Source organism: Oncorhynchus masou, chromosome 23 (genome assembly GCF_036934945.1).
Source record: "Oncorhynchus masou masou isolate Uvic2021 chromosome 23, UVic_Omas_1.1, whole genome shotgun sequence".
NCBI classification, from domain to species: Eukaryota; Metazoa; Chordata; class Actinopteri; order Salmoniformes; family Salmonidae; genus Oncorhynchus; species Oncorhynchus masou.
In genome coordinates this window covers 26,719,203-26,731,763 of record NC_088234.1, presented here as the reverse complement: position 1 = coordinate 26,731,763, position 12,561 = coordinate 26,719,203, and the positions used below count along the sequence as shown (strand labels likewise).

The 12,561-nt window shown below is 44.3% G+C and overlaps 1 protein-coding gene across 5 annotated transcripts in view; it reads left to right on the top strand.

Moving 5' to 3' along the window:
• The window catches only part of LOC135510647 (DENN domain-containing protein 4C-like), a 74,779-nt gene that overhangs the window by 45,109 nt on the left and 17,109 nt on the right, over nucleotides 1–12,561 (top strand). For all 5 annotated transcript variants that reach the window (XM_064931735.1, XM_064931734.1, XM_064931732.1 and 2 more), the window contains exons 3-16: nucleotides 1,500–1,752; nucleotides 2,142–2,211; nucleotides 3,943–4,112; nucleotides 4,610–4,851; nucleotides 5,068–5,134; nucleotides 5,280–5,338; nucleotides 6,374–6,518; nucleotides 6,727–6,902; nucleotides 7,086–7,186; nucleotides 7,591–7,809; nucleotides 10,062–10,207; nucleotides 10,529–10,567; nucleotides 10,739–10,872; nucleotides 11,159–11,291. In XM_064931735.1, coding sequence (XP_064787807.1) covers nucleotides 1,500–1,752; nucleotides 2,142–2,211; nucleotides 3,943–4,112; nucleotides 4,610–4,851; nucleotides 5,068–5,134; nucleotides 5,280–5,338; nucleotides 6,374–6,518; nucleotides 6,727–6,902; nucleotides 7,086–7,186; nucleotides 7,591–7,809; nucleotides 10,062–10,207; nucleotides 10,529–10,567; nucleotides 10,739–10,872; nucleotides 11,159–11,291 — 1,954 coding nt within the window. The remainder of the gene's footprint in view (nucleotides 1–1,499; nucleotides 1,753–2,141; nucleotides 2,212–3,942; nucleotides 4,113–4,609; nucleotides 4,852–5,067; nucleotides 5,135–5,279; nucleotides 5,339–6,373; nucleotides 6,519–6,726; nucleotides 6,903–7,085; nucleotides 7,187–7,590; nucleotides 7,810–10,061; nucleotides 10,208–10,528; nucleotides 10,568–10,738; nucleotides 10,873–11,158; nucleotides 11,292–12,561) is intronic.

Here is a 12,561-nt window from a genome sequence, read left to right as displayed (position 1 = left end):
CCCTTGTACTTCATGGTTGGGATGATGTTCTTTGGCTTGCAAGCCTACCCCTTTTTCCTCAAAACATAACGATTGTCATTATGGCCAACCAGATCAATTTTATTTTCATCAGACCAGAGGACATTTCTCCAAAAAGTAAGTCTTTGTCCCCATGTGCAAACCGTAGTCTGGCCTTTTTATGGCATTTTTGGAGCAGTAGCTTCTTGCTTGCTGAGCAGCCTTTCGGTTATGTCGATATAGGACTCATTTTTACTGTGGATATAGATACTTTTGTACCAGTTTCCTCCAGCATCTTCACAAGGTCCTTTGCAGTTGTTCTGGGATTGATTTGCACTTTTCGCACCAAGGTACGTTCATCTAAAGGAGACAGAACGAGTCTCCTTCCTGAGCAGTATGACTGCTGCGTGGACCCATGGTGTTTATATTTGCGTACTATTGTTTGTACAGATGAACGTGGTACCTTCAGGCGCTTGGAAATTGCTCCCAAGGATGAACCAGACTTGTGGAGGTCTACTATTGTTTTCTGAGGTCTTGGCTGATTTCTTTTGATTTTCTCATGATGTCAAGCAAAGAGGCACTGAGTTTGAAGGTAGGCCTTGAAATACATCCACAGGTACACCTCCAATTGAGTCAAATTATGTCAATTAACCTATTAGAAGCTTCTGAAGCCATTCCATTTTCTGAGATTTTCCAAGCTGTTTAAAGGCACAGTCAACTTAGTGTATGTAAACATCTGACCCACTGGAATTGGGATACAGTGAAATAATCTGTCTGTAAACAATTGTTGGAAAAATGACTTGTGTCATGCACAAAGTAGATGTCCTAACCGACTTGCCAAAACTATAGTTTGTGAACAAGAAATTTGTGGAGTGGTTGAAAAACTCCAACCTAAGTGTATGTGAACTTCCGATTTCAACTGTACATCGAACTCTGACATTGCTGGTCCTAATATTTCTCTATTTCTTGATTCCATTGTTTTACTTTAAGATTTCTGTGCATTTTTTTTTTTTTTTTTTTTTTTTTTTTTTAACCTTTATTTTACTAGGCAAGTCAGTTAAGAACAAATTCTTATTTTCAATGACGGCCTAGGAACAGTGGGTTAACTGCCTGTTCAGGGGCAGAACGACAGATTTGTACCTTGTCAGCTCGGGGATTGGAACTTGCAACCTTTCGGTTACTAGTCCAACGCTCTAACCACTAGGCTTTGTGTATAGTTAGATATTACTGCACTGTTGGAGCTAGGAACACAAGCATTTTACCCGCAGTAACATCTGCTAAACGTGTATTCGACCAATAGAATTTGATTTGAATGTATTATTCATGTGGATGTGCATGAATATGTGTACGTCATTGGCTCATTGTTGAGTGTGTGTGTCTCGGGTGCTCTACGATGATTCTGGCCGAGATCTCGTTTGTGAATGTGTTTGGTGTTGTATGTATTAATGCGTGTATGTGAGTATGTACATAGTCATTGACTCATGGTTGTCTCTCTCTCACAGTGTGTTATACGAAGGGAAGGAGCGTCTCATCCAGGGCTGTGAGGTCATTCAGGCCACGCCGTACGGCCGGTGTGCCAACGTCAACAACAGCTCTGCCACCTCGCAGCGCATCTTCATCACCTTTCGCCGCGCGCCGCCCGTTCAGCCCCAGAACTCACTGGCCGTCACCGACATCTGCGTCATCGTCACTAGTAAGGGCGAGACGCCGCCGCACACCTTCTGCAAGGTGGACAAGAACCTCAACTGTGGCATGGTGAGTCCTCTGGTCCTCTGTGGCTCAGTTGGTAGAGCATGGCACTTGTAAACGCCTGGATTGTGAGTTTGAATCCCGAAAATGTACCCACACATGACTGTGGTTAAAATCATCCGCCAGATGTCATATACTTTACCATTGGTAATGAACTAAAGCCCACATGCTCAATTTCTCCAACACATATCTTTTTTTAAATGGTTTGCAACATTTCAATCCCTGAAAGGATCTTCACCTTAAAAGTAGGGTTTTGGGAGGAATGTATGGGGCTGGAATATACCTATTATGAAATTTAGGCCATGGCACTCACCCCGAGTACGTCCTGTTGAAATTAAGCATTGAAAATGTTGTTTTGAGCCCAAACTCACATGGTCTTATTGTTCATCCTCCAGTGGGGCTCCAGTGTTTTCCTGTGCTACAAGAAATCAGTGTCCGCGTCCAACTCCATCAATTACAAAGCCGGTGAGTCTTCTTTGTCGTCTCTCGTCTACCATCTTTTCACATCGGTCTGCCTGTTTTGTTCACATTGACGGATAGTTATTATTTCCTGGCCTTTGTTCAGTGCCGTTTACCATATATTTCCCGCTTGCTTCGCGCCTGAGTCGACTTCAAAGTAATTGTACGTTGATCTCTTATGATTGATCTGAATTGACAGGAGCTTTCCGTGTGCTGTAGATAAGACTAAAGGCACTGGTGTATGCCAGCGCCGTTATCTGTCACTCAAATACCTGTAAACGGATGATTCCTGGAATAGATGGCTGGGAAATGGCATGACTCATTTGGGGGTTTTTGTCGCTCTTCTGAATCTTAAGATATGGGCTGCGTCTCAAATGGCACTCAATTCCCAACAGGCCCTGGTCAAAAGTAGTGCACTATATATGGAATTAGTGTGCCATTTGGGACACAGTCCTAGTTTCAAATCAGTGCATCTATCTGGAGTTTAGAAAAGGACAGAGCCTCACATATTAGACTGGCTCACGGCAACGCAGAACTCTTAATGCTCCGAGTGTTTCTCATCAGCATTCCAAGCCTTATTTCGGGTCCCCATTTATTTTAAGGTGGAAAGCGTTGTCATTGTGCACCATTGCAATTGCCCTCTTTTCCGCGTTTTGGTTTTCCACTTTAATGACCTCCAAACAGGTTCTTATGGAAAATAGAATAGCATGTGTTCTTACTATACACTAGGAAAGGTAATGTTTCTGAGGACAGCTAGCCCAGAATCAGACATTTTGTAAGGCCCGAGTCAGCTGGTTTCCCTCCATGTACCAGTATCCACATTCTTGTAAATACAGCAGAGTTGTTCCCTGTCTCGCACTTGCTACTTTCTGAGGTCAGAGCTGGGTGTTGGCTTATAAGGGCCCCTGTTCAGATAAGGCGTATGTGCGCAGTATCTCCACTAGGCCTTCCTGTGAGATGACGCTTTTTATTCTCCAGACTGCTTCCTACCCCGCCTACTATTTCGGTCTCTTTATTTTGACAGCGTTCTCTGGAATTCACAAAAGGCCATGGGTGACACAGGCCTTGATCAGCAAAGTGTTATCCTTTGAAAATAATGTGTTCTGTATCTCAGCACACTGGCTGATGTCAATGAAAATATGACGAAGGGAAATGGGGTTTGATTTTATTCCAACAGCCAAGTGTCCTTTGTCCTTCCTTCCCTTCGCCAGTCTTCACTTCATAGATGTTATTATTGTGTAGTGTGATCTGTAGACATAATTGTCCTTGGTGTATGTAATCTAGGTGCTTTCAGTGTACCCTAATGAAATGAATGTTACATGTATGGGTGCCTTTTGGGTGTTGGACCATTCTTGGTACACACAGGAAACGGTTGAGCATAAAAAAACCCAGCAGCGTTGCAGTTCTCGACACACACCAGTGGCGCCTGCCACCTACTACCGTACCCCGTTCAAAGGCACTTAAATTTTTGGTCTTGCCCATTCAACTTCTGAATGGCACAACCAGACAATCCATGTCTCAAGGCTTAACAATCCTTCTTTAACCCGTCTCTTCCCCTTCATCTACACTGATTGAAGTGGATTGAACAAGTGACATCAATAAGGGATCATAGCTTTCACCTGGTCAGTCTATGTCATGGAAAGAGCAGGTGTCCTCAATGTTTTGTACACTCAGTGTATGTCTTATGTGTCACTTGCCATATGAAAAAAGATGGCTTGATTGCTCTCTCTCCTCCAGGCCTCATCTTCCGCTACCCAGAGGATGACTATGAGTCCTTCCCCCTGTCTGAGTCTGTGCCCCTGTTCTGCCTCCCCATGGGGGCTAAGATCGAGTGCTGGGCCCCCAACACACGCTACCCTCTGCCCGTCTTCTCCACCTTTGTGTTAACCAACTCCTCTGGGGAAAAGGTAGGTGTAACAGCAATGGCATTATATCAGTTAATGTGATTTACAATGAAGTGAATAGATAGTTATGGATGGCTGAAACTGAACAGCCCTGTGATACTGTCGATTTGATTGACAGCTGTAATAGTCAACATTCAAGTCTCACTTCCTGAGTTGCATGTGACTGGGAATGGGTAGAATAATTTGTTTCCTCATCAGTCTGTGTGTTTTACTGCACCTCAATGTCAGCTGCCGCTTGAGAGAACTACAATCTGATCACAAGTTTTGTCCCAAACCACGTCACATCTCTCTGAGCTAGAGTAATGAAATTGGAATTTGTTGTGTAAACGGTGATTGCCAGTTGAGGTGACGGGTGGCGTTCAACGTAAACGGATTTAGCAGTTTAGTGTAAAGTGGGCTCTAACGCTACTCCACCATATCATTAAAATGCGTGAAACGCGTTTGTTAACGTCCCTTATGTTAACGCAGGAATCGATCTGTTATAATTTGCTCTGTCCCAGATGTACGGCGCAGCCATCCAGTTCTACGAGGTCTACCCCATAGATCTCCTCAGTGAGAAGCAGAAGGTGCAGCTGGGCCTGCTCACCACCGTGGAGAAGAAGATGATCCCCAACCGGACGGTCAACACCAACAAGTGCATCTGCCTGCTCTCCCGCTGGCCCTTCTTCGAGTCTTTCCGCAAGTTCCTCATGTTCCTCTACAAGCTGTCCGTCTCGGGTCCCCACCCGCTGCCCATCGAAAAGTAAGGATTGCATCATTTGTCAAGTTGGAGGCTTGCTTTAGGTTGTGGTTTGCACTTTTGGGACGATTGCATTGGTTCCATTGTACCAGGACAACTAAATCAGGCGCAGCTCAAGATGTATGTGTTTTTATAAATTAATTTGATCGTTTGGAGAGGGGTAGGTGGGTGTTGGTAGAGACTAATGTGGCTGTGTTTGCTGCTTTGTTTCTTTGACAGGCACATCTCGCACTTTATGCACAACGTGTCCTTCCCTTCACCTCAGAGGCCCAGAATCTTGGTCCAAGTGAGATGCCATAGTTTTTTTTGTGTTGGCGTGGGAAGTTTGTTGGTGTTTTTGCATCTGTCTGTACCTTTATGTGAATGAATGTGTTTGATGTGTGGAGAAACTTGTCATGGCAGGGCAACATTTTTTGGGTTTTCTCTTTCAGCTCTCTGCACACGACACCTTGATGCTCGCACAACCTGTGTGTACTCCTCTCCCTCTCAGGTACGACTGATTTTAAAGCTGGCTGAATGGATCAATGCGAGTGTGTGTGTTCTCCTGGACATTATCGGCTGTCTCAAAGGCTCAATCTGATTTTGTACTTGCACACATTTAGAACACAAACACACAATGAAAAATCAGAACCGTCACCGTATCCTCGTAGCTTCGTTTCAGATGGTACGTCCTCTCCACAGGTTTAGAGCTGTGAAAGTCTAGGCTTCAGGAACAGAAAGAGAAACTGGGCCCAGTTATTGTTATCATTGCAGATCATCAACCACATATTTTCCAGAGGAAATACCGGGGTTAGAACAAATCAATCATCCAGCACCCTCCAAAGGTTCTAGTTTGGTAATGCAAAACGCATTCATTCATGTCAGTTTTCCGAGGTCAAATAGTCACGCTTTGAAACAGCCAATAGAAAACAGGCATTGGGACTGCCAGAAACCGCACTGCCTGTCTGTCACATTGTGGACGGGTCCTTCATTATTAAGTGCATAAGCCCAGCCTGTACATATTAAATAAACTGTTATGCTGCCATTGCATTCTGCCAACAAACCTCAAAATGTTCTGAAAATACCAGATGTTCCATCATTATCATCAGGCTCTTTCCTCTCCAGGTTTATAATTTCAGAGTGGAATATGTTGTTGTTGGTCAGCTAGAGAGATCATGACTTTGGGGACTGGAAGACTTGCTGGCTGGTGCCTTTGGACCATATTTACAAGTGTTTGCTGCTTTGAAAAGTTTCAACTTGTTATTCTCTGAAAAGAAAAGTACATTCCCCTGAAAATGTAACCTGATCTTCTCTCAATCCAGTTTACCTTCACCCCCTTCCTTACTTATTTAACCACACACTTTCTCAGTGCACCTGTACCAATTACAAACCTCCCTTCAAAGACGGCGGCCCTTCATCCAACCCAACCTTTGATGACCCACCCATTGTATCCCTGAGTCTGGTTTGAATGGTTTCCCCAATCCCTCTGTGCTCCTCTGTTCCCAACTTGCCTCTCATCCCCTCCTGTCTCTCCTCCTCTCCTCAGTGGGGCAGACTACAGTACGTTGCTGATGAATCTGGGCTCTGAGAACTGTGCCACGCTGCTGCACTTTGTCCTGCTGGAGAGTAAGATCCTGCTTCACTCCCTGAGACCCGCTGTACTCACCGGGGTAGCAGAGGCCGTAGTGGCGGTGAGTGATACAGGATATGGTCATTCAGCTTTTAGAATGTTGTAAAAAGGACTATTCAAATAAAATGGTATTGATTAATTAGTTGGTTGGAGTTTTTATCCAGTTAGCTTTTATATACAGCTTGTGGCCCATGTAGGACTGATTTTAGGTCAAAAGTTAGATCAAAATGTTAAATAAAAGTTCTCTCCATCTGTGTTCTTCTCTCCAGATGATTTTCCCGTTCCAGTGGCAGTGCCCGTACATCCCCCTCTGCCCGCTCTCCCTGGCGGGGGTCCTCAATGCCCCCTTTCCCTTCATCGTGGGCGTGGACTCCCGCTACTTTGACCTTTATGACCCCCCGCCGGACGTGGTCTGTGTGGACCTGGACACCAACACTATTTACCTGTAAGATCCATACACTTTAAAGGAGCATTTCCCCCATTTTGACATGTGGATCTGTTTACACACTTTATCCTGTTGTCGATACCGCCAAACAGTTTTTCGGTACATATATCGCATGTTAAATATTTTGTTATTTACACGAAAATGAGCATATTCCAAAAACACTATTCTGAATCAACTGTGTAGGTCTGATGAAAAGAGACACAGTAACTGGAAAAACCTCCCAAAGAAACCCTGCAAGAACCTGTTTAACTCCCTGGCCAACCTGCACCACCAGCTGGGCATCGGTAGGTACACATAGTCACAGTCACCTCAACGGGTTTCTCATAGCAATTGCTTCATGGCCAGTGCATTCAGGATAAAAGTACACTAATTGTACGTATGAGATAGAAGTGAATTCTTTATGAATATATGTCTTTAGATATAAATTATGAAAGAATTCTAGCTGTCCAGCCGATAATGAGTAAATGGTGCATTCAGCCTGCTATGCTCATGTAATATAATCATAATATATTTGCTTTAGCAGATCCTATTTCCAGTCATGCGTGCATACATTTCACGTACGGGTGTTGCCGGGAATCGAACCCACTAGCTTGGCGTTGCAACTGGGCGTCAGAGGACCAACTTTTTTGGTATGTTACATTTGAATAAAACGAGAAAGGTAAATCTCCGGTCTGGTGGCTGTTTTCAGTGCGTCGGACAGCCCAGGAGGGCTTGGCGGTGGAGATGACCCCCATCGAGGCAGACTTCACCTGGCACAAGAAGATGACCTCCCTGGAGATGGAGATCCAAGAGGCCCTGCTGCGCTTCATGGCCAACATCCTGAAGGGCTACCGCTCTTACCTCAAACCCATCACCCAGGCCCCCTCCGAGAAGGCCACCTCCGCAGACTCACTATACGACCTACAGGGTTAGTGCAGGCTGTGTGTTACCGCTCTTACCTCAAACCCATCACCCAGGCCCCCTCCGAGAAGGCCACCGCTGCAGACTCACTACGTGACCTGCATGATAACAATGGAGAATGGATGGATCATTTCTAGTCCTTAGTCCTTCATTTATTTTCCCAGAACATTAATCGCAGCACCCAGAACAAAATCTTATGCAGGCGCTGTTTTGTAGTTCTCAAGAGACTACACAAAACAGACAAAAGAATAGACAAATGGGTTGTCGATGTAAAATTTAAAAAAATAATACTTTGTATACTAACACATCAGAAAAAGAAGGGACCCGCACACTGCTCTTGATAGTGTCACTGCTCTTTAATAAGCTTTACATATCGGCCTTCGTCAGAGCTTTTTAAATTAGCACCCTTATGTGGACCTAGCCCCGCCCACATCCATTCCACCCATCGAAAGGGGTTGGAGTCGAGGGAAAACAAATAAGTGCTACCAAATATAACGATATGCATTTCATAACTATTCAAATAAAGTGTGTACATAACGTATTAAACACGTCTGTAAATCCACAATGAGGACATCGACCTACCAAGCAAGTTTTCATTAATCATTGGGTACGGCGCAAGAAAACCGTCAGAGTAATCTGAAATAGGGGCATAATTCATGTTCACATTCACAACATAAAATACATAGGTATTTCATCATTAAGTCCTTTCGGAAAAAATGTCTGGAGGGTGAAAATCCACAAACATTCCCTTTAACTCAGTGTTATTAATATCACCTCCCCTGTCTGATATCTTAACTTTCTCATCTTGTTATTTTCTCATCTTATTCAACGGTTACCATGCACCTGCAAAAAAGATGGCTCAGATGTGCGAGTGCCTTTTTGAATTTTGACTATACTAAAACATCAGAAAAGTCAAATTTTTATTTGCTGCAATCACACACATTTCTCAAAGTATTTAAATTGCGCAATGTATTTTATGCGTTATGTTGACGTCAACTCCAGGGTCTGTGTTAAACAGAAAGCCTATCTGACTCCTCCAAGTGTTTATAGCAGGCAAATCTCCGATTTCACAGGTCTACTTAGTGATTGCTCAGTGTCGGAAATCAATCATCCGTGGCATTAGCTGTAAAGACTTCCACTGACGTAGGCTTTTTGGAAAGGCATCGATCACATCCTCATTTAGGTCCATGAAGGCCAATGGATGCTGCAGAACCAGTGGGGAAAGAGCTGCACATTTATAATTGCTAGCTTTATTGGCTACACACCTGGGTTGAATACCTTCACTTTCACTTATATAATACATTCTGAAGAAAATGTAGTGATATACGGTGCATTCGGAAAGTATTCAGATCACTTTTTCCACACATATTATTCTAAAATGAATTAAATTGTCTTTTCCCCTCATCAATCCACACACAATACCCCACAATGACTGTAGCGAAACAGGTTTTTAGACATTTTTGCAAATGTATTAAAAATGTAAATATCACATTTACATAAGTATTCAGACCCTTTACTCAGTACTTTGTTGAAGCACCATTGGCAGCGATTGCAGCCTCGAGTCTTCTTGGGTATGACGCTACAAGCTTGGCACAGTTGTATTTGGGGATGTTATCACACACTTTTCTATGCAGGTCCAGTCAAGCTCTGTCTGGTTAGATGGGGAGGGTCGCTGCACCGCTATTTTCAGATCTCTCCAGAGATGTTTGATAAGGTTCAAGTCCAGGTTCTGGCTGTGCTACTCAAGGATATACAGAGACACTCCTGCGTTGTCTTGGCTGTGTGCCTAGGGTCGTTGTCCTGTTGGAATGTGAACCTTCACTCCAATCTGAGGTCCTGAGCAGGTTTCAATCAAAGATCTCTCTGTAATTTGCTCTGTTCATCTTTCCCTCGATCCTGACTAGTCTCCCAGTCCCTGCCACTGAAAAACATGCCCACAGCGTGATGCTGCCACCACCATGCTTCACCGTAGAGATGGTGCCAGGTATCCTCCAGACGTGGTGCTTGGCGTTCAGGCCAAATAGTTCAATCTTGGTTTCATCAGACCAGAGAATCTATTTCTCATCGTCTGAGCAATCCCCCGATTGCTCAGTTTGACCAGGCGTCCAGCTTGAGAAAAAGTCTTTGTGGTTCCAAACTTCTTCCATTTAAGAATGATAGAGGCCACTGTGTTCTTGGGGACCTTGAATGCTGCAGAAATGTTTCCTGAGTGTTTCCTATGAAATAGGCCCATTGACCTGGCTCCCTGTCCTCTCCCAGGGTTTCTGAGGAGCAGGGAGCGCACCCACCAGAAGTTCTACTCCCAGCTGACCAAGACTCAAATCTTCATCCGCTTCATTGAGGAGTGCACATTCGTCAGCGACAAGGATACGGGCCTGGCCTTCTTCGACGACTGCATTGAGAAGGTGAGCATTGACAAGAACCAGGCATCAGGGATCCATGTTGGAGCCAATTCCATTCAGACTCCCATCAAGCCAGGAAGTGAATTGAAAATGTAACCCAAACCCTGCTAGACAAGAATGTCTTCCCTCCAACATCCTAGTGACCCAGAAAACGTACATTTTCAAACCTAATTTCTGTGGCATTTTTCAGCTTCCACCGTTCCCCATGAAATACCTTTTTGTTACGAGTTGTTTTATGGTCGGAACATTCCTCAAAGGGAGTCTGACGGAGGAAGGCTCATTTCCTCTGATTGAATCTGTTCCTTTCACTTTTTCCCCCTGCAGCTATTTCCCTCCGATAAAGGCAACGACAAAGGCACTAAGGTAATCCCTCACACCGTAATCATATTTTAACACATCTCCTTTTCCAACTGGGGTCTGTCAACTTTTTATGCATCGATTAGAAGAATGGTTTTTGATCTGGTTGTGGTGATTTTTTGTCTGTGTGTGTACGGCCATGTGCTGGACTCTGACAACATGTCTCCCTCTCCACAGGTGGAGGGTGAGTCCTCAGAGGACACCAAGCTTATGGAACTAGACGAATCACAGAAGAGCGAGCACACTGTCTTCGTCATGCCCCCAGAACCCCCTGCCACCGAGGAAGGGTCCGACCCCCCTGCCCACTACAGGTGAGCTTATACGCCTCTAATTCCTGCTGCACCACTAACACATTGGCATTACTATAACACCAGTGAGCCCGGTAGTGTTTTATAGTGTGAGCGTAGTATGTGTAAATCTGTGGTGAAAGGTTGACCCGAGACCTGGCCAGGACGATCGGAAGCGGGTCTGCATTGGCTTCACTCTCTTACCTGTGGCATCTCCCTTTTCTCTGCTCTCTCTGTGTGTCTCTCTCTCTCTCTCTGTCCCTCTGTCTGTCTCGGTCTCTCTCTCTCTCCCCTTCTCCCTCTCTTTTAGTTATAAGAGTTTTCCACGGTTGTGTATGGACCTGTTTGACCGCCCCAGGGAGGTGATACCAGCGCTGAGGAGTAGTACACCTGGGGCAAGCCTGTCCAGCAGCCCTGCACTACTGGCCAAGAGGACCAAGCAGGTACACGATCACACAGTCAGACAGATAAGCAGGTGCAAGTGTTTGCTTTATTGCAGCTTTATAAGGAAGGGGGGAAAACAACAAAAGAAACTGACTAACAAATTCCGGTACTTTCCTGATCGTTCTGGTTCTACCCACTGTAAGCTTGCTGTACTGACCACCTAACCACTTCCTCAGTCAGGGAATAACCTAACCACTTCCCCAGTCAGGGAATAACCTAACCTCACCTGCAATGGATGCCGTCTGCTGCAGAGTCATTTTCTCAGGCTGTGATGGTTCCAATAACAATAAATGACTTACCACAGTCACCAGCAGAAACTTATTTACAGTAGGTCAGAGGAGGGGTTCAAAGCCAGTCTGCATGCATCAGCCTCCAACACTAGCTTTTATTTGGACAGGGATGGAAGAGCAGGAAGAGTGAGGCGTGTGTGTGTTAGAGGCATGGCCGATTAATTAGGGCCGATTTTCAAGTTTTATAACAATTACGTAATCGTCGTTTTTGGGGGCCGATTATGGCCGATTCCATTGCAATCCACGAGGAGGCTGCATGGCAGGCTTGACCACCTGTTAAGCGAGTGCAGCAAGGAGCCAATGTAAGTTGCTAGCAAGAATTAAACTTAACTTGTAAAAAACTATCAATCTTAACATAATCACTAGTTAACTACACACGGTTGATGATATTACTAGTTTAATTAGCTTGTCCTGCGTTGCAAATAATCAATGCGGTGCCTGTTAATTTATCATTGAATCACAGCCTACTTCGCCAAAAGGGTGATGATTTAACAAGCGCATTTGTGAAAAAAGCAGTCGTCGCACCAATGTACCTAACCATAAACATCAATGCCTTTAAATCAATACACAAGTATATATTTTTTTAAACCTGCATATTTAGTTAAACGGAATTCATGTCAGCAGGCAATATTAACTAGGAAAATTGTGTCACTTCTCTTGTGTTCTGTGTAAGCAGAGTCAGGGTATATGCAGCAGTTTGGGTCGCCTGGCTCGTTGCGAACTGTGTGAAGACCATTTCTTCCTAACAAAGACCGTAATTAATTTGTGAGAATTTCACATAATTATGACATAACATTGAAGGTTGTGCAATGTAACAGCAATATTTAGATTTATGGATGCAACCCATTCGAAATAATACGGAACGGTTCTGTATTTCACTGAAAGAATAAACGTTTTGTTTTCGAAATTATAGTTTCCGAATTTGGCCATATTAATGACCTAAGGCTCGTATTTCTGTGTTTATTATAATGAAGTCTGA